The 18,303-nt window shown below is 44.1% G+C and overlaps 1 protein-coding gene across 2 annotated transcripts in view; it reads left to right on the top strand.

Moving 5' to 3' along the window:
• The first annotated feature begins 473 nt into the window (after positions 1-473).
• Positions 474-18,303, top strand: part of chst11 (carbohydrate (chondroitin 4) sulfotransferase 11) — a 77,037-nt gene continuing 59,207 nt past the window's right edge. Inside the window, exon 1 of one of the 2 annotated variants that reach the window (XM_072672950.1) lies at positions 474-664. In XM_072672950.1, the coding sequence (XP_072529051.1) occupies positions 562-664 (103 nt within the window). In that variant the 5' untranslated portion in view covers positions 474-561. Of the gene's footprint in view, positions 680-18,303 lie in introns of both variants that reach the window. The other variant, XM_072672949.1, reaches the window with a different exon arrangement.

Raw genomic sequence — 18,303 nt, 5'->3', positions numbered from 1 at the left:
ACTCAAGTAATTTCAAACTTGTGTCTGATATTATTTTCTTATGTTTGTAATGAATTATTATATATTGGGTGTATTATATATGGTTCTTATTTATGTATTATTAATTTACATATTATTTATTTAACATACGTTAAATTAGTTAATAATAATGATCACACTGCTGTTGCAGAGGTACACTTAGCTTTATAGTGTTAAAAACAATACATTTACAAGACGTTTTCCTTGGCTTTAAAGAACCCCCCTGTCTTTAAAGGTGTACTGAACCGTGGATGTGTGGACTGGTGACCCACAGCGCACGCGAGACCGTCCTGCAGCTCGCCGATGCCCTCGTGGACGCACCCATTCTGGCCGCCGTGAGAGGGGAGGCTCAGCCTGCGACCTGGCGCGCCCCCCGCAGGCCGGCGGGCGGAGAGCAGTAGTACAGTCCGGGGGACGGCCCTCCGCTCAGCGAGGCGGCCACAGCGGCAGCGGCGCTGCTCAGCCAGCCAGCCAGCCAGAGAGCCAGCCAGCAGCATCGGCACGGAGACGGACGCGGCGCTCTCCTCTCAGCCCCCCTCAGCCATGAAACAGACCATACTGGACCTGATGAGGATGAGTCGCATTTGCCGGATGGCGCTGGCCACTTGTTTGGGATCGTGCATTCTGGTCATCTTTTATTTCCAAAGTATGTTCCAGCCAGGTAGGAAGGAGAGACCCCACTCTTTCATCACCCTCTCGGTACCCACTGTGTGTGTGTGTGTGTGTGTGTTTCCATTTTTGCTTTGTGAGATGGACACGGAGCGCTGTGCTGGGATGTGAAAGAATGTCATTAATAAGTAATGACAGAGAGAGCATGTGTTAGCAACAGGGAGAGACACGAGGGTCTCTCTCTCTCTCACACACACACACACACACACACACACACACAGTGGGTCCCGGCTGTGTTTGTCACTGTTGTTGGTGAACTGCGCTGCGGCTGATGTGTGTGAGGACCATGACGGTGATGTAGCTCCACACAAGCAGCACGAGCAGCGTCGTCTTGTGTGCGCGCGTGTGAGTGTCCTGGCCGCGAGCTGTATTCGCTACCGTACCCCCCCCCTCCCCTCCTCCTCTCCGGTCAGTCAGTCTTTCCATTGAGCTGCCGGCGTGTGAGTGTGTGTGTGAGTGTGTATGTGTGTGTGTGTGTGAGGGCGCTGAAGAGAGGCTCTCATTCACAGTTTTAGGAGATGCGACCAAAACTCGTTTAACGTCTGTGTGACTCTTTTAACGTCTGTGAAACGAGTGTGTGTGAAACGTTTGGGTCACTATAGCGAGATAGAGGCGTCACGAGGGGGAAACGAAACGAGACAGCGTGGAAACTTTGCCCACACACACACACACACACACACACACACACAGACACACACACTCTGAAAGTGAGAAAGGGGGGAGACAAGAGGCAGCCGTATAAACCGTGTTATTAGCGCGCGCCCTCGGCTGGCTGCCCGCTTCGCGCGCGTGCACGAGCGTGTTGTGTTGAGCGAATGAAAGCGTCGGGAGCTTGTAAAGGTTTCCCATGAGTCCCCGTAGCTCCACACACCGCCATCCAACACGGCGGCCCGAGCCGTGGGTTGGTAGGACTCCCACACATGAAGGAGGGTCATGAGCCTATGTAGTGTATATGAGAGAGAGAGAGAGAGAGAGAGAGAGAGGGAGCATGTGTCTACTCAGCCAACATGCTCATGTGGGCTCACATAGGTGGACCGTCAGCTAGGTGGGTTCTAGATAGGCATGGGCTCTATATGGGTTTGTATATGTGTTGTTACTGGGGCCCAGCTGGGTTTTCCCAGTATTCCCATCATTAATGGCAGCCCACCCTAATTTCACAAGGGTCCCATATAGGCCCTATGTGCAGTGTACAACCCAGATGGGGTCCATGTTTAACCTCTTCTGGTCCCATCACTGACTATGGTGGGAATCCATATGTGTGGCCAACATGAAACCCATGGACAAAACTTTCTGGTTCCTACCCATACCGGCACTGCATGGACATGCTGTCTGGATATGAGTCACTGTTCTGTCATTATTCCTCATTTCCCACAAACTGCTTAGGAAACCGGTTTTGCTCACAGTATTGGTCTTAAGTGGTTGGTGTGGCGCAACAGATAATACCACTACCTGCTAGTGAGCTACCACACCACGTGGGAGACTGGGGTTCAATTCCCAGTCTGGGTGACTATGCTGTGCTACACCAATAAGAGTCCTTGGGTAAGACTCCTAACACTACATTGGCCCACCTGTGTAATATGGGTAACCCTGTAAGTCGCTCTGGATAAGAGCGTCAGCTAAATGCCATTAATGTAAATGTAATGTAAGATGTGTCATTCTTGAACCACAGTGAAACTAATATGTAAATGATAGACTCATGGGTGATTCATTGAAACTTTATGGGGAATTTTTCCAAATTTCCGAAAGGTCGGCACAATGCAGTCGGCAGTTGTTGATATGTAAACAAAGCCATTTATTTGCATTGTACAGAAACCTACAGACTTAAGCTTTTTCTTTTTACAGTGGTGGTGAAACAGGGAAAACAGGGTTGTAGTGTCTACAGATTTTACGGTATTTACTGTCCAAACCCACCAGTGAACCCTGAAGGTGTCTTCTGTGTTTTTATATGTAATGGTGACATTGATAAAATAGTGGCTTCTATCTCCTACTGCTGTACTGTACACTATATGGACAAAAGTATTGGGACACCTGCTCATTCACTGTTTCTTCTGAAATCAAGGGTATTTATTAAAAAGAGTTTATCTTGCTTTTGATGGAGTAACCGTCTCTACTGTCTAGGGAAGGCCTTCTACTAAATTTTGGAGAATTGTTATGAATATTTGATTGCATTCAGCGACAAGAGTGTTAGGAAGGTCAGGATGTTTCATGATCACCACCTCACCTCATTCCCAACTCCCCACAGCTCAATTAAAAGGGGGGCTTTATACCCCTCTAGCCCATGTCTGAAATTAGGCATGGTGCCAATAGATTCATGTTTATCTGCTCCAGAGACTCCTATTAGCAGTTCTTCTCTACAGGGCCTAGACAAGCTGTGTGTGCATTTGTACATCTGTGTCAGCAAATTGTAAATGATAAAAAACAAGGTTCCTTGTTCCTTGCTATACATAACCATTAAGCGTACCCGGCCATCCAGGTGACCTTCTTCCACTGCTCCCAGGTCCAGCCCAGACACTCGTGTACCCATTGTAGGCATTTTTCCTGTCAGCATTTTCAGTTTGTCCCTCCTCGGACCACTGTTGGTAGTTACCCACCACAGCTGACCAAGAGCACCCCACAAGTCTTACCTTTTCGAGATGCTTCAACCCATTTGTCTGTCTATAACAGTTTGGCCTTGGCAAAGTCGCTCAGACCTTCACCCCTGACCATTTCTGCTGCATCTAACACATCGGCCATAAGACCCAACTCATCAGTTAGTGAGTAATGTACATTGCAGACCTTGATGACATGCATCATCGTTACAGGAAAATGAAGGTTATTCACTTTATCCATGATGGTCTTAATGTTTTGGCTCATGAGTGTAACATGACTGTTGTTTTTAATAAAGAACTATTGAAGAACTGAGAACCCTCTGATCTGAATTATGCAATTGTGTTCAAATTCTAAGATGTTCTGCTGATTACTTGGTGTTAGAGCTGCTCTTTCTTCTCTCTCAGTTGTTGAGCACACTTCTACACACACACACACTCACACACACACACACACTCACACACACACACACACACACACACACACACATTCACACACGTGCTTGTGGACATGTTTTATGCAACCATCTCCCCCGCAGTCTGATTAATATCTTACAAAACTACGTCCTCAAAGCCCTTATCTTCCTTCTCCACCACTCCAAAAATCCCCCCTCCACGCAAATGCCAGGACTGACCCCATTGTGCACCCTAGCCTCCAAACATACCATGAAACTCACACGGACACACTCTCGCTCGCTTTAAGCGCACCTGAGCGTCCATGGCAACCGCCAGCATTGAATGACGAGGCTGACCTCATTTGTTCCAGGGTGTTTTCAGATTCTCCGTCTCCGTGAGCGGCAGAGAGGAGCCAGGGATGAAGGAAGAGACGAAAGGAGGACAGGGAGTGAGGGGAAAGAGGTGGTCACTTCAGGAATGTGTTGGGGGATCTCTAAATTCCTTTAGGCTTTGTAGTAGGAGGCAAAAATGTAGACGTGTAGCAGGAGCTTCCAGCCCCGCTGATGACTTTGATAAGAGAGGCTTTGTCTTTTCTTTGACTGAGACTGTGTGATAAGCAATGCTGCTTTTTAGGTGTAGCCACATTTCTCCTCAATTCTCTGCCTAATTTGGTCATTTCCAGTTCCCACCCTGTAGTTAGGAAATCAGATAATTCTACCAGTACTAGGAGGGTGGATGCTAGCACGTGCTTCTTTGAAACTGCAGCTAACCCGCTAACTGCCGCTGATGTCATTGAACAGCTCAACACACTTGGATGGGAACACTTAGCTACCACTAACTGTCAATCATGTTAAGGCCACTCAGGGCCTACACTCAGGGATGGTGGAGAGAGGAGAGAGAAGGCCATTCTACCCACACAGAGAGCGAAGCCTGTGATCTCCCAATGATAGGGTCAGCTCTTAGGTGGTTACACCACTCAGGATCCCAGTTTTAGCCATACTGATGGATGGCAAGAACTACAGTAATGACTATGTATGTCATTTACTGGATGTTTGGGACTGGCTTGAAAGAACAGTTAAAGATGCAGAGAACTTTCCTTTCTGGATTTACAGTACAGCAGCTATACGCTATTTGGACAAAAGTATTGGGACATCTGCTTATTTATTGTTTCTTCTGAAATCAAGGGTATTAAAAACAAGAGAAGTGTGTCCTCCTTTTGTTGGAGTAACTGTCTCTGCTGTCCAGGCATGGCTTTCTACTAGATGCATTGCTGTGAGGATTCGAGTGTATTTAGCGACAAGAGCATTAGTGAGGTCAGGATGTTGAATGATCACCACCCCAACTCGTCTCAATAGTTTTGGCTGGAGCACCATCATTACAGTTTCACCGCTCCACAGCTCAATGCTGGAGCTATTTTTATACACGCCTAGCCCATGCCTGACATTAGGCATGGTGCCAATAGGTTCATGTCTATCTGCTCCAGAGAGTCTTATTCTATCTGCAATACTGGTAAAGCTGTGTGTGTGTGTGTGTGTGTGTGTGTGTGTACTTAAATTAGCTGAAAACATTCATTAGAAGGGGTCCAAACTTTTGGACGCATAGTGTAAGAACAGTATACAAGAACACAGATGAAGTTGACTGCTATGGCAAGAAAGTGGCCTAGTATTAGTGGTGGGGCTGAACCTTCCCTGAACGTTTGCATGTGTGTGTGTGTGTTTCTGTAAGAGAGTGTGTTATTGATTGTTTTTGCTCTCTGTCAGTGGTGTTGGTGCGTATGCAGGATGTCCTGTTTGTGTGATGTTAGTCCTCCGCTGGGAGAGACCGGCAGATTAGAAGAGAAACGCAACGGGATAACAGTTACTGCTGTACATTCCCACGCTTGCTCCTGTTTGGGCTGTCACGATCATTTCATTATGTTTGATTATCCCATAAAGAATTCCTGATTAAAATGTACGTCCAAGATAAAACACCATGACTAATTGGAAAAATGAATGTAGCATGTCTTGCTCAAGGACTCTTATTGGTGTAGCTTGGTGTGGTTGCTCAGCCATGGAATTGAATGTGGGAATTAAATGTGTTAATATCCACTGACCTACACCAACCATGGACTGAATGTTTTGGGGTTTTCTTGCTGTTATTTGTTAATTCAGCCATTAAGACTGTGTAACCCGAGTCATATTTGTGTCAAATCCATTAATGATACTCTACCACCTCAGTCCACATGCTTCTTTCACTTTCAGTGCCGGTTCTGTGTTTCTCAGCTTGTCCAGAAATGCATTTAAGCATCTCTGAATTGCACTTCCCGACTGTAGGGGGAGCCCAGGTGCAGGAAATCCCAATTCTCGCATAATGCTGCTTTAAATTTCTACTGGTTTATTGATTTGTAAAGACTGTATTACACTATTTTAGTTTAGTTTGATCTTTTGTTACAATTCTGATTAATCATCAGTATAATCAGCAGCGACAGACCTAAACCCTTCTGTCATTAGAATACACCCCCTAACTTAGTGCTTTTGTCTTTTTTAATGGCAGTCCCTTCATTGTATTTTAAACAGTGTGTGAGTTTTTTTCTTTAAGTATATTCGTATGTCATCACTCTCAGGCAAAAACCTTGTATCCCTAAAATATCAACTTTACAGGCGAAGGAAAAAACCTTCTTAAACTTTCCATGGAAGTCAGTGAAAAAGATTTTATTGATTATTGTTTTATTCTTTTGTTTTATTATTTTATTATTGTTATTCTTTTTGGAACATTTCTATTGGTCCATTCATCATGATTTTTTAACACAATGTAAAGAACAACTGCCAGACTCAAATTATCTTCAAAAGCGGAAAAACTGCAAAAGAATGGAGATACAAGGTCTTGCGTGACAGTGACACTGTATTTGTTTGAGCTGAACTAGTCTCACTCCAGTCTTCTTTGTCCTTTGTATGTGTGTGTCTGTGTGTGTGAGGGAGGGAACGGGCGAGCATGCGATGTGTGTGTGTGTGTGTGTGCAGTAGCGTTTGGGCAGTAGCCAGAGGCAGTCTCATTAAGGCCCGCCTGTCTGATTTGGCTTGATAGACTGAACCGGCTGGAATTCATTACTCTGTGTCAGAGAAAGCTGATATGGTAGCACAAACAAACACACACACACACACACACACACACACACACACCTGCATTACTTCATGTGTTATGTGCATCACGTTCATTACCACAGTGCCCTAAACTGTAGCCTTTCCACATAAGCATATGGCTCCCTTTTTTCTGCGCACACTCCCAAACAGGCTCACACACACTAAATATAATGAGATGAAAGAAGTGCAGTGTGTGCGCTCGAGATAAAGGGTTTACAGATGTTTAGAGGTTTCTTTTTTAGCTCATTAGACGCATTAAGATGGGATGTGGCTCAGTGCTCCCGGAGAACCTGCTCATTAATGATGGAAAACGGCTCAAGTGTCATCAACCGGGCAACATCTGGACGCCAGGCACACAGCTGAAAATGGCCAGCTTGGAAAATGCTATGTTACCAATTAATCACAGTTATTACATTCGTAGTTGATATATAAGGTTAAATTAGCAATAGGGGGGGCAAATCTCTGTGCTAGAGATTAGACTTGATTAGGTTGGACCACCTTCATGATGCGTCAATGCATTAAAGCAGCAGTATGTAGCATTTTGATGTTAAAACAACAGCTTCAAAATCATTGTGATGCTCCAGTGACTTGTAAACAGTGTAAACAGCGTCTCTGTCGCTGCCACTCCTGCCTCGGAACGCTGCTAACTGGGTGAAGCGAGCAAGGAAGCGCTTGCTAGAACTACTAAGTCCACATGCTTTTCTCTGTTCAGATGCCGATTCTTTATCTCTCAGCCTGCCCAGAGATGCATGTTCTCTTTAGCGGTGGCTCATAGCATGAATTCCAATTTAGGAGGGAGCCGGGAGCAAGAAACACCAATTCTTGCATAATGCTGCTTTAAAACACTCCTAGCTAGCAAAATGAACTAGATTTTGTGGTGGACTCAGGATACATCATAATGTCCCTTGTTTACATTTAAGCACTGATTTTGATCCCATGTTTTTTTTTGTTTTTTTTTTAATCCCATTATCCATCCAGCCATTAATCTTTGAAGCAGCCTTTTTTATGGTCATGGTCATTGTTTTGTCTGGAGCCTGCCTGGAATAACTAAGCGCAAACCAGGAATACCCCCCTAGAGAGGGCATCAGTTCGTTACAGGGTACCACACACACCCGTTCTTTCACTCCTAGGGGGGCAGTTTAGTTAGTTAGTTTTTTTTGGGAGGTGGGAGAAAAACTGGGAGACAGGCGTCTTTTTCTGTGTCTCTTGTTTTGCCCTGCCATGTGCACATCAGCACATGGCTCTGTTTATGTTTGCCTTGTCATTAGTGTTCCAACCTGTGCCTCCTTTGTGGCCTGGCCCTCTTGTTAGTCTTAGGTGTTGCTTGTCGGTCTGTGTATAAGTAGTCCTTGTGTTCCAGTGTTTCTTTGGATCCTGTTTTGCTCTGTTTGGTTTTATGTGAAATAAAACACCTGTGTTTACGTGCACCTTTGCCTCCACGTGCCACAACCGTGATGACACCAAACTCCTCACAGACAGTGACCAGAGTACCGAATTAACCCCCTAGAGCTGTGCCAACATGTTAGCTATTGTGTATGCCATGGACTATTTCGACTATTTTGAAGTATCAGAATACTTGACAAATATTCCAATACTGTTTATTTAAATAAACTATAAGAGTTTTGTATTGAAATAAATTTAGAGAGAAATAAATAGGCTTTGTTAATTAATCCGTGGTTCTCAAATCGTCCTGGGGACTCCCATCTGGTCCACATCTTTGCTTTATCTGTATGTGTTGGGCATGTGTTGGAGAACCACTTATTTAAGACATAAAAGACTGTTCCACCCAATAAACATTTGGAGCCAGTTTTCCAGAACCGGAATTGTGTTGTGTGTTTTAGATGCCGTAGAAAGAAGACAAACGTCCATTTGTTAAGAAGTAATGGTTGTTGGGACACTGCTGACTGGTAGAGCTGTTTACAGACCATGTATTGGTGCCAAAGTGTCATAGTACGGACGTCTTGGCTCGGTCAATTGTTCGTAAAATACACGAAACAGTGTAGGAATGCAGTGTCCTTGTGGTAGCTGAGGAATAACGAACGTAATGCATAAGTGGGAATTTTTACCTGGAAGTCTGAAAAATTGTTAACAAGTAAAATTTAGATTTTCATTCAACCACGGTGGCTGCTTGGTGCTGTTTGACGGTTGTAGGTAACTAACATGCTACAGGCTGTAGCAGCTACCTCAGGGGGGACTATTCAACTTGCAGGACTGTCTTTTCAAACTCAATGAAAATAAATCTAGCTAAATCTGTATGGAATATGGAGATATTGTGGCTTTTGTCCCATTGTACTTCCGGTGTGACAATCCTAGAATGAATAATACCTGGATCAATTGAACAGACATCTAGTGGCATCTACTAATTCAATCCATTCTTGCGGCACCTTGTGCAGCACATATTTCCATCCATTTGCTGCATTGATCTGAGCCACCTTGCTCATTAAGCTTATGAGCTAATGGGATTTGATTGTCAGAGTGGGCGCTGAGACGCAGGTGTGTTTACGGGTCTGTAGGCACAGTTCATGAGAAATATGAGGGAGAGCTGGGCACATGCTTCACAAGGAAATTACTATTCAGATTTGCCTTCTGGGGGTTTTGCTGCTCAGTTTCTTTCCCTAGCTCTGGCATGTGTATATGAATAATGAGTGTGTGTGTGTCTGTGTGTGTGTGTGTTGTATTTGTGACTTGCTGTGTCAGCCAGTCCTGTTGTGGTGTTGGGTCATTATGCAGTGAGCTCTGTGCTAAAGCGGTTATTGATAAGCATTGATTTGGCTCTCGGGCTGTAGCGCCGTGCCGTTAACAGGCAGACTAGGCTTTAACCACGGCTAACACGGACACACACGTATACTCTCACACATACTGCCTCCGTATTTGAACACACGCAAACAAACATACACATATTTACATACAAAACACACACACACCAGTGATGCAGAAATCTCCTTAAGGAATCCTCAAACCTTAAATAAGGAAATAAGGAAAGCCTTTCCAACCGTATGAGAGTGTACTTTTAAGTTTTCCAATAACTACGTTCAAGTTAAGGTTTTAAATGCATTGCATTATGGGTGTTGTAGTGCATTTACTGTTGTCATGGCAACTGTAGTCACTGGAGAGAGGCAAGCTCTTGACTCATGTTCGCACCCCAGAAACTCAAGGTTCGACTCTCGAATCTCACACCTTGACAGACTTGACTTGGACCCATACCCCAGAGATCTGAGACTCGCCTCAGACTCAAATCTCAGAGGCCCAAGACTCAACTCTGCCTCACAACTCAGAAATTCAAGACCTGACTCGGACCTACACCCCAGAGATCTGAGACTTTACTCAGACTCAAATCCCAGAGGCCCGAGACTCAACTCCGCCTCACACCTCAGAAATTCAAGACCTGACTCGGACCTACACCCCAGAGATCTGAGACTTTGCTCAGACTCAAATCCCAGAGGCCCGAGACTCAACTCCGCCTCACACCTCAGAAATTCAAGACCTGACTCGGACCTACACCCCAGAGATCTGAGACTTTGCTCAGACTCAAATCCCAGAGGCCCGAGACTCAACTCCGCCTCACACCTCAGAAATTCAAGACCTGACTCGGACCTACACCCCAGAGATCTGAGACTTTGCTCAGACTCAAATCCCAGAGGCCCGAGACTCAACTCTGCCTCACACCTCAGAAATTTAAGACCTGACTAAAATTAACTCGGACTTGTACTCTGGAGACTTAAGACTTGGCATAGACTTGTTCCCCATAGACCCGAGACTCAAGTTGGGCTTACACCTTAGAGACTTGAGACTCAACTCAAACCCGCAGCCCATAGACCTGAAATAGACTCAATTCAAATATTTGAGACTTGATTCAGACTTGCACCCCAGACACATTTGAGACTCAACTCCGACACCTTACACCTCAAAAATGTAAGACTTGACTCGGACCGCACACACCACAGACCCCGATATTCAGTTAGAACTCGCTCCTTATAGACTTGAGACTCAAGACCCGAGACCTAAGACTCGACTCAGATATTTGAGACCTGACTCAGACCTGCCCCTCAGAGACTAGAGACTTGAGACTCCACTCTGATATTTGAGACCTGACTGAGACTCACACCTCAGAGACATAAGACTCAACTCAGACTCACACTTCAGAGACCTGAGACTTAACTCTGACTTGCGCCTTAGAGACTCAAGGCTCAACTTCAAATTTCAAGACTTGATACACACCGGAGACTCACATCAGAGATGTGATCAACTCATCCCACATCGCAGAAACCTAAGACTTGACTCTCACTCTGTCTCGAGGCATGACTCGGATTCACATGAAGTGATTTGTGAATGTACTCGCATAACTACAGCACCAATAAAACCCATTAATACCACCCAGGGATCAATTACTGGTCAGGCCTGTGAGGCCAATGCCTAGGGGCCTGTGACTGTCGGGAGCCTTAGGGGGGCTTAAAACGTGGTTGATGGGAGAATACACGGAAGATGTAAACAACAGATGCAGAGGCTTTTGAGTGCAGACAAATTTGTTTATTGATTAATTAAAAGACCCTCACATTTTATATTGTGGGATATGGTGCTGCCATTCTAACAGAATGTTTTAGAGAGAGGCATTGATTCAAGCATTGTTGTCTGTCTGTCAATTGTGTCTTTATATGTACAGACATGACAGGATATTGCACATTAATGAGGATAATTGTGTTTGTTGACAAAACAGAAAAGAAGCATCTCCAGCAGTGTTGAAACTGCACACAGTCACTAACTCTTCAACTCTTCAGTCTTACTCTTCAAGACTTTTTTTGTAAAGTATTGCTGGAGGGTGATGGTGGTTGCCACCAGTGGCAAGCATACACGGACAAGCAGATTCTAAACCAGTTCAAGTGGCATAGCGATGGTTGTATGCATGACTTTGTAGGAAGCTGTGATGCAGAAGTGTGAATGGTTTCTGAGTAAGAAGTGTGTGTGTGTGTGTGTGTGTGTGAGTGTGTGTCTGAATGGTTCATTTAATGTGAGCAGTGGACAGTGGACACTGAAATCCTCTAAGTCCTTTAATGTGCATGTTGTGTGTGTGTGTGTGTGTGTGTGTTTCTGCTGGCTTGTCTTGCCCTGTGTGAGTTTGAAAGCCCAGCTGTTAATGGTCCTCAGGGAAGAATAATCTGTCACCATCCACACCGGGGCTGAATGAGCACACCTGTCTCATCTCTCTTTCTCTCTTGTGTGCTCTCATGCACATGCTCTTGCAAGAGCTCTCTCTCTCTGTCTCTCTCTCTCTCTCTCTATCTATCTCTCTCTCTCCCACCCACAAGCTCTTTACCCTGCTCTCTCTTTCTGGCGTTCTTTCTCTCGTTCTCTCTCTCTCTCTCTTTCTCTCTTTCGCTCTCTTTCTCTCTTGTCTTCTGTTTTTGACTCTTTCACTTACTCACCCTTTCTCTTTCTCTCTCTCTCTATTTCTGTCTGCCTATTTGTCTCTCTCTATCTGGGTATCTCATTCTCTCTCTTGTACTTTCTCTCCCTCCTCTCTCTCTCTCTCTCTCTCTCGCTCTCTCTCTCTCTCTCGCTCTCTCTCTTCCTCTTGTTTTCTTTTCTGCCCCCTTTCTCTCTTCTGCTCTCTCACTCTTTGTCCTCCTCTCTCTCCTGCTCTGTGCTCTTTCTCTACTCTGCTTTCTCTCTCTCTTGCGCTGTGTTCTCTACCTCTCTTGTGTTTTCTCTTTCGCTCCTTTAATCTCTCTCCCTTTCTCTCTCTCTCTCTCTCTCTCTCTCTCTCTCTCTCTCTCTCCTTCTATGTATTCATCCGTTCATGGCTTCCTGTGTGTGTGTGTGCACATTTTGAAGTTAATCAGGGTCTGATAGGACATTCTTACGGCTGATTAAAAGATATCTGTGTGTCCTGCACATTAAACGGAGTGAAAGTAAAAGACAGAGGGAAGACAAAAGACGGACAGAAAGGGACAATGCAGAACGAGGCAGAGAGAGGAAGTGAAGACAATGAGAGAGAGAGAGAGAGAGAGAGAGAGAGAGAGAGAGCATGGAGAACTCCTGTGAAAGGATCACCATGGAAACAGGGATGTATTATGTGTTTAGGGGACGGGGTATGTGTGAGAGCACGTGTTCATGGGCTCTGCATGTGTGTATGTGTTTGGGCAGTGGGGTCATGGTTTGCTTTGTACCTCTTAGGTACAGTAGAGTGAATGAGAGAGAAAGAGGTAGAGAGAGAGAGAGTGTGTGTGTGAGATAGCACTCTTGTTAACAGATTGGTATTTGAACTGTCATATAGAATGAGTGAGAGGCAGCTGATGCTCAAGTGAAGTGTGAGAAGAGAGCTGCTGCTGCTGCTGAGAGAGAGAGAGAGAGATCCCTGGCTCCTCTGATAATCTGGTCTCTGGAAACTGGTCTCCTCTGAAAGTACTGGAACACCAAGGTCAATAGTTTAGTTTTTCTTCTTTACACACTGATGGCATTTGCTCTGAGGTCAGAAGATGAATTGGTGACTTTGGACCATGCCCTCAGCATATGATGTTAAGGTATGACAGAAGAGCGTGTCACTGTATGAAAGAGGAACCTCTGAGAACCTGGGCTGGAGTGGCAGGTGGCGTCTGCTTTGAGCTAGGAGGCCAAACGGCCAGTTAATAAATGAAGCCAGACTAAAGCTGTGTCCCAATTCACGGGAAGGATGCAGTATATGAAGACATAGCCTTAGAAAGCTGTGTGGGCCGCTAAGGCAGAACTGAAATGAGGCGGATTTCCTGTTTGTGTCATAGCACACAACCCAAATGCCACTCCTGTCACCTAGCAACCTTGATGTCTGAATGTGGTACGCAAGACGGACACGTTTCTTGGCCACTTATCAAGGGGCCATCGAAATTGGACAGCCTAGTCGCACCGCTGTGACGCAATTGGTATTTGAATGGATCCTCCAAAGGTATGCAGTCCCTGGATTGGACAGCTTATGAGATAGGACTGACTTGAAAGGAGAAGATGACATGGTTGTGGAGTGTGGAAGCTTTTTGGGAGGAGGAGCTTCAGGCATGTTCATAACTCCATTATAAAATGACATCAGTTTTTTTAGGTAATAATTGTAATTATGTCTAATGCCAGTATCACCCAATTTGTAGGTGAGCAAAAGTATTGGTTGCATATCTCTTGCTTGTGCAGTAACTGCATCAATCTGGCAACTCACTGACATCACCAGACTGTTGTTTTTGGGTGAGGTTCTCCCTTCAGTCTTCTCTTTAGAAGATGAAATTCAAGTCTGGTTGGTTGACCTGACCTGTCTAAAATCTTCCAATTTGTCCCGGATTAAGTCCTCTGTGGCATTGGGAGTGTGTTTTGGGTCATTTCCTAACAATTACAATTACATTGGATGAATTTTTTTGTACATTGGCAGTGTGGTGTGTTTCTGTAAACCTTACGTCATCATTAAAGATTACTGAACACATTCCATAAGCAGGTGTGCAAGCCAGAGCCATGACCCTACCTCCACCATGCTTGACTGTTTTGCAGATCCTTTCTTTCTCCCCACTTCGGCCTTTCCTTTACTTTTAAAGAAGTTAGTCTCAGTGGTCTGAATACTGATGCCTTTACCCCTGCCCTGTGGAGGTTGTTGGCCTTGTTTTGTTTTTTTTTACTTCTTTACAGCTTTCACAAAGTTTCCTTCATCAACTTGTTCTGTTTTCCTTGGCCGACCCGCTCGATGACTGGTTGTTAGTACACTAGGGGGTTCTTGATTTTTCAGGACAATCCAAATTGTTATATTGGCTCTGCCTTGTGTTTGTGCAGTGGCTCTGATTGATCGATTCCCTCCTCAGATTTTTAAATGGGTCCCTCTGGTCTTCATGTTGGTTTGTACTTTTAAACAAAAAACACAACCGGGCACTTTACACTCTTTTCAAAATTACAGGTGCTTTGAAAGGGTCTTTGAGTGAATCCAAAGAAGGACCACTTTTGGTTCAATAAAGAGCTGTATTTGTAAATAGAACAGTGTGAAGAACCCTTCAAAGATCTAAAGAACCTTCCCTTGATGTAAAGGTTCTTTACCAATTAAAAAATAAAGGTGCTTCAAAAGGTTCTTTGAGCTGTGCGATGAAAAAGCCACTTGTTTGTAATAAACAGTTTGAAGACCAATGAGGTAAACATGTAAAGAACCCTTCAGAGATCTAAAGAACCTTTGCTTAAAGAACAGATCAATCTCTTGTCTAAATCTCTATTACAAACTTGGTTCTTTATGGATCTCTTTTTAGCATTGCTCAAAGAACCACCTGAAGCAACTTTTCTTCTCAATCTTTAAGAGTGTTACAGTCACCTGTTCCAATAGTTCTGCTCCCTTGAAAAATGGGGGTCTTCAACAAAAAGTGCTGTGGTTTGGTGATTACACACCTTTATGCATGTAAATGTAATAAATCAAAGGCTGAAATTTTAATCTATCCTCAACTTTTAATTTTCATTCAAAACAAAAGAATGGACCTTGCTGTTCCCATGCTTTAGGAGGAGGCTGTACAATAGTGGTGACTTGTATTGTAAAATTGTGTGTGTAAAATTAGGATTCAGTCAAGTCACCAGTTCACCCAAAGCCAGTGTTATAATGTTTGTTCACATACAAAGAAAGCATGGTATGGAAATGTTACATACCTTTCTGGATAATTTTTGGGATCATTTTCATAATAAAGTATTCATACTTTAGGCCTGATAAAATGGTAATGGACACCCCATTGACCTCCTTCATGCATATGAATACATATGCATAAGAGAAAGAGACAGAGTTTGAGATTTTCCCCTGTACATGACCCATAAATTCCATGTCAAAATGTGAAAGGTGAAAGGTGCAACGGTGCACGTATTTGTCACTGTACAGTGTGGACTGTACAGCGAAATGTGTCCTCCGCATGTAACCCATCTGGTAGTGAACACACACTCACACACACACATGTGTTAGGGGCAGTGAGTACACACACACACACCCAGAGCGGTGGGCAGCCAACTCCAGCGCCCGGGGAGCAGAGAGGGTAAAGGGCCTTGCTCAAGGACCCAACAGTGGCAGCTTGCCGAGCCCGGGAATCGAACCCACAACTGTGTCCAAAACTAGGTGTGTGTTATGATATGAAGGGTTATGATTCAGTATATTGAGATATCATGTGACATTTTCTCCAATTTTAAGAACAGTGGGATTAACAGTGTCAAGCGGTCGGGTTTTAAACACTGTATGCCACTCATCTATTCATGTTTTTTGGGATCTGATACAGTATTGCTAAACATAATATTGCAATACTTTACTATTTTTCAGTATTTTCTTACACCCCTATTCGAAAGGTCTCCGATTCGCACCAGAAACGTTGCAAATGTTCCTGAGCTTTTGTGTGACTTTTGTGTGGTCGTTTTATATCAACAATTTATGGTTGTATAATTTTTGAAGTGAATGCAGTCTGAAGTAGGCTACTGCTGTGGACACTGATTATACAGTGTAGCTAGCTGTGCTAACCCGACATTCCAACAGGCTATTTACTGTTATTTAGAGCTATTTAGAGCAGAGCTAACTAGCTTTCCAACACAGCACAAACAGATTGGAGTGTTGTGGGGCACCGTATCCAAGAAGAGGACCTGCATCTGTGGCTGAAGGCACTAATTTTAAAACATCCACCCAAACTGTACGTCTGTACGTCTGCTCTTACCGTTTTGTAGAGGGGAAAAGCTCCAGTGAAACGGTTGCGTCAGGGGCTTGTTGCCTCACAAGAGCGTCTGCTTCATCGGAGCTTCATAACCGAGCCATTTCTCTGGGTAAGGATGCTCTGGCCACAAAATGCTAAGAGCATCCGTATGGATGTTAGAGGGATGTTTAACACTTAGCACCTTCATCCATAGACGCAGGTCCTGTGCTTTGGAAGGTGTGGATAAGTTGTCTAGCTGTAGTTTGCTGTGTGTGTGTGTGTCTGTATATAAATTTGGGAGGGTTTCAGTGCTGAGGGGTATTAACTGCCAATTTCCTAATTCTACTTGAGAGCTATCTGCACTCTTCCACGTCAGGCTCTCATAGGGAGAGTGATTTAAAAAGTAGATGAATGGCTTCCTCACTAATGTGGCTCTGCAGTCTGTGCTATTTTAAGACCCTGCTCAGCGTATTTTATTTGACCATTATAGATCTTTTTTAAATCTCTCTTTTCAGAAGCAGTGCATACTGCTGTAAGACTCACCTTTGACACGTATGTGTGTGTGTCTGTGTGTGTGTGTATGTAAGGCTCTGATGATCTGTCCTGTCTAACTGCTGTCACTTCCCCCAACCAGCTATTTTAAGTGCTCACTGTTGCAAAGGGCTTCCTCACTCTGTAATTTGTGGTATGTGTGTGTGTGTGTGTGTGTGTGTGTGTGTGTGTGTGTGTGTGTGCACACGCTTGTGTGCATATGTTTGTGTGTGTGTGTGTGTGCCCTTCTTTACAGTGTCACTTTCAGTGAGTGTAATTATGTGATGTGTATATGTGTATGATACAGACAGCGAGAGAGAGAGAGATGGATAAGAGATGTAGGCAGGTAATGGAAAGTGTGAGTAAGAGAGAAAACGAATAAGAGATGGATGAGAAAGGGAGAGAAATGGAAAGAAAGAGAAAAAGAAAAGTGGATAAAACAGAGAAAGAGAAGTGAATCAATGAATGAAAGAGAGAGAGAAAGAAAGAGAGGGAGAGAGAGAGAGAGAGAGAGAGAGAGAGGATGAGATGATGAGAGAGAGAGAAGTCTGTAACAGAGTGCATAGAGAGAGAAAAGAGGCAGAGAGAGGTAAGTCTACAACACAGAGAAAGGGAGCGAGAGAGAGAAAGAATAGAGAATGGATAGAGAGAGGAAAGAGGATGAGAGAGATAAGTCTAACATAGAGAGAGAGGGAGAGAGAGAGAAGTCTATGATGGAGACAGAGAGACAGAAAGCAAAGTGATGAGAGAGATATGTCTAACATAGAGAGAGGAAAGTGGATAGAGAGAGAGAAAAGAGGATGTGATAGATATAATTCTATAACATAGAGAGAGAGAGAGAGAGAGAGAGAGAGAGAGAGAGAGGCAAGTGTCCACTAAAACCATGTATCTCCAGAATTGTGACTTTACAGAAGGCAAAAATGCTCTTAATTTTGAATTGAAGTCAATGTAAAATAAGAGTTTATTCCAGGTCATTTAGAGCATTTCTATTGGTCTATTCATCCAGAAGTATTTACACAGTGTACAGAAGCAGCTACATGCTTCAAACCATGGAGAAAACTAAAACCTGACAAAAATGGAGATACAGGGTTTTCATTGGGCAGCAGCGATATGTAGATTATGTTAACGATGTTGAATTTTCTTACTTTACACTCTCAACCGAAGCTTTGGCAAAACAAATGTAGCACTATTTCTCATGCCAATGAAGCACCCTGCACTAAAACATTGCTAATACAGAAATAGACAGAGACAGAAAGGAACAGCGGATGAGAGAGAGAGAGAGAGAGAGAGAGAGAGTGAGTATTTTTGTTCAGGGAGGACCACGACACCAAAAGAGAATCTATTGTTTGT

This window comes from Salminus brasiliensis, chromosome 2 (assembly GCF_030463535.1).
Source record: "Salminus brasiliensis chromosome 2, fSalBra1.hap2, whole genome shotgun sequence".
In the NCBI taxonomy this organism is placed as follows: Eukaryota; Metazoa; Chordata; class Actinopteri; order Characiformes; family Bryconidae; genus Salminus; species Salminus brasiliensis.
This window is presented reverse-complemented; position numbering and strand designations above follow the sequence as displayed.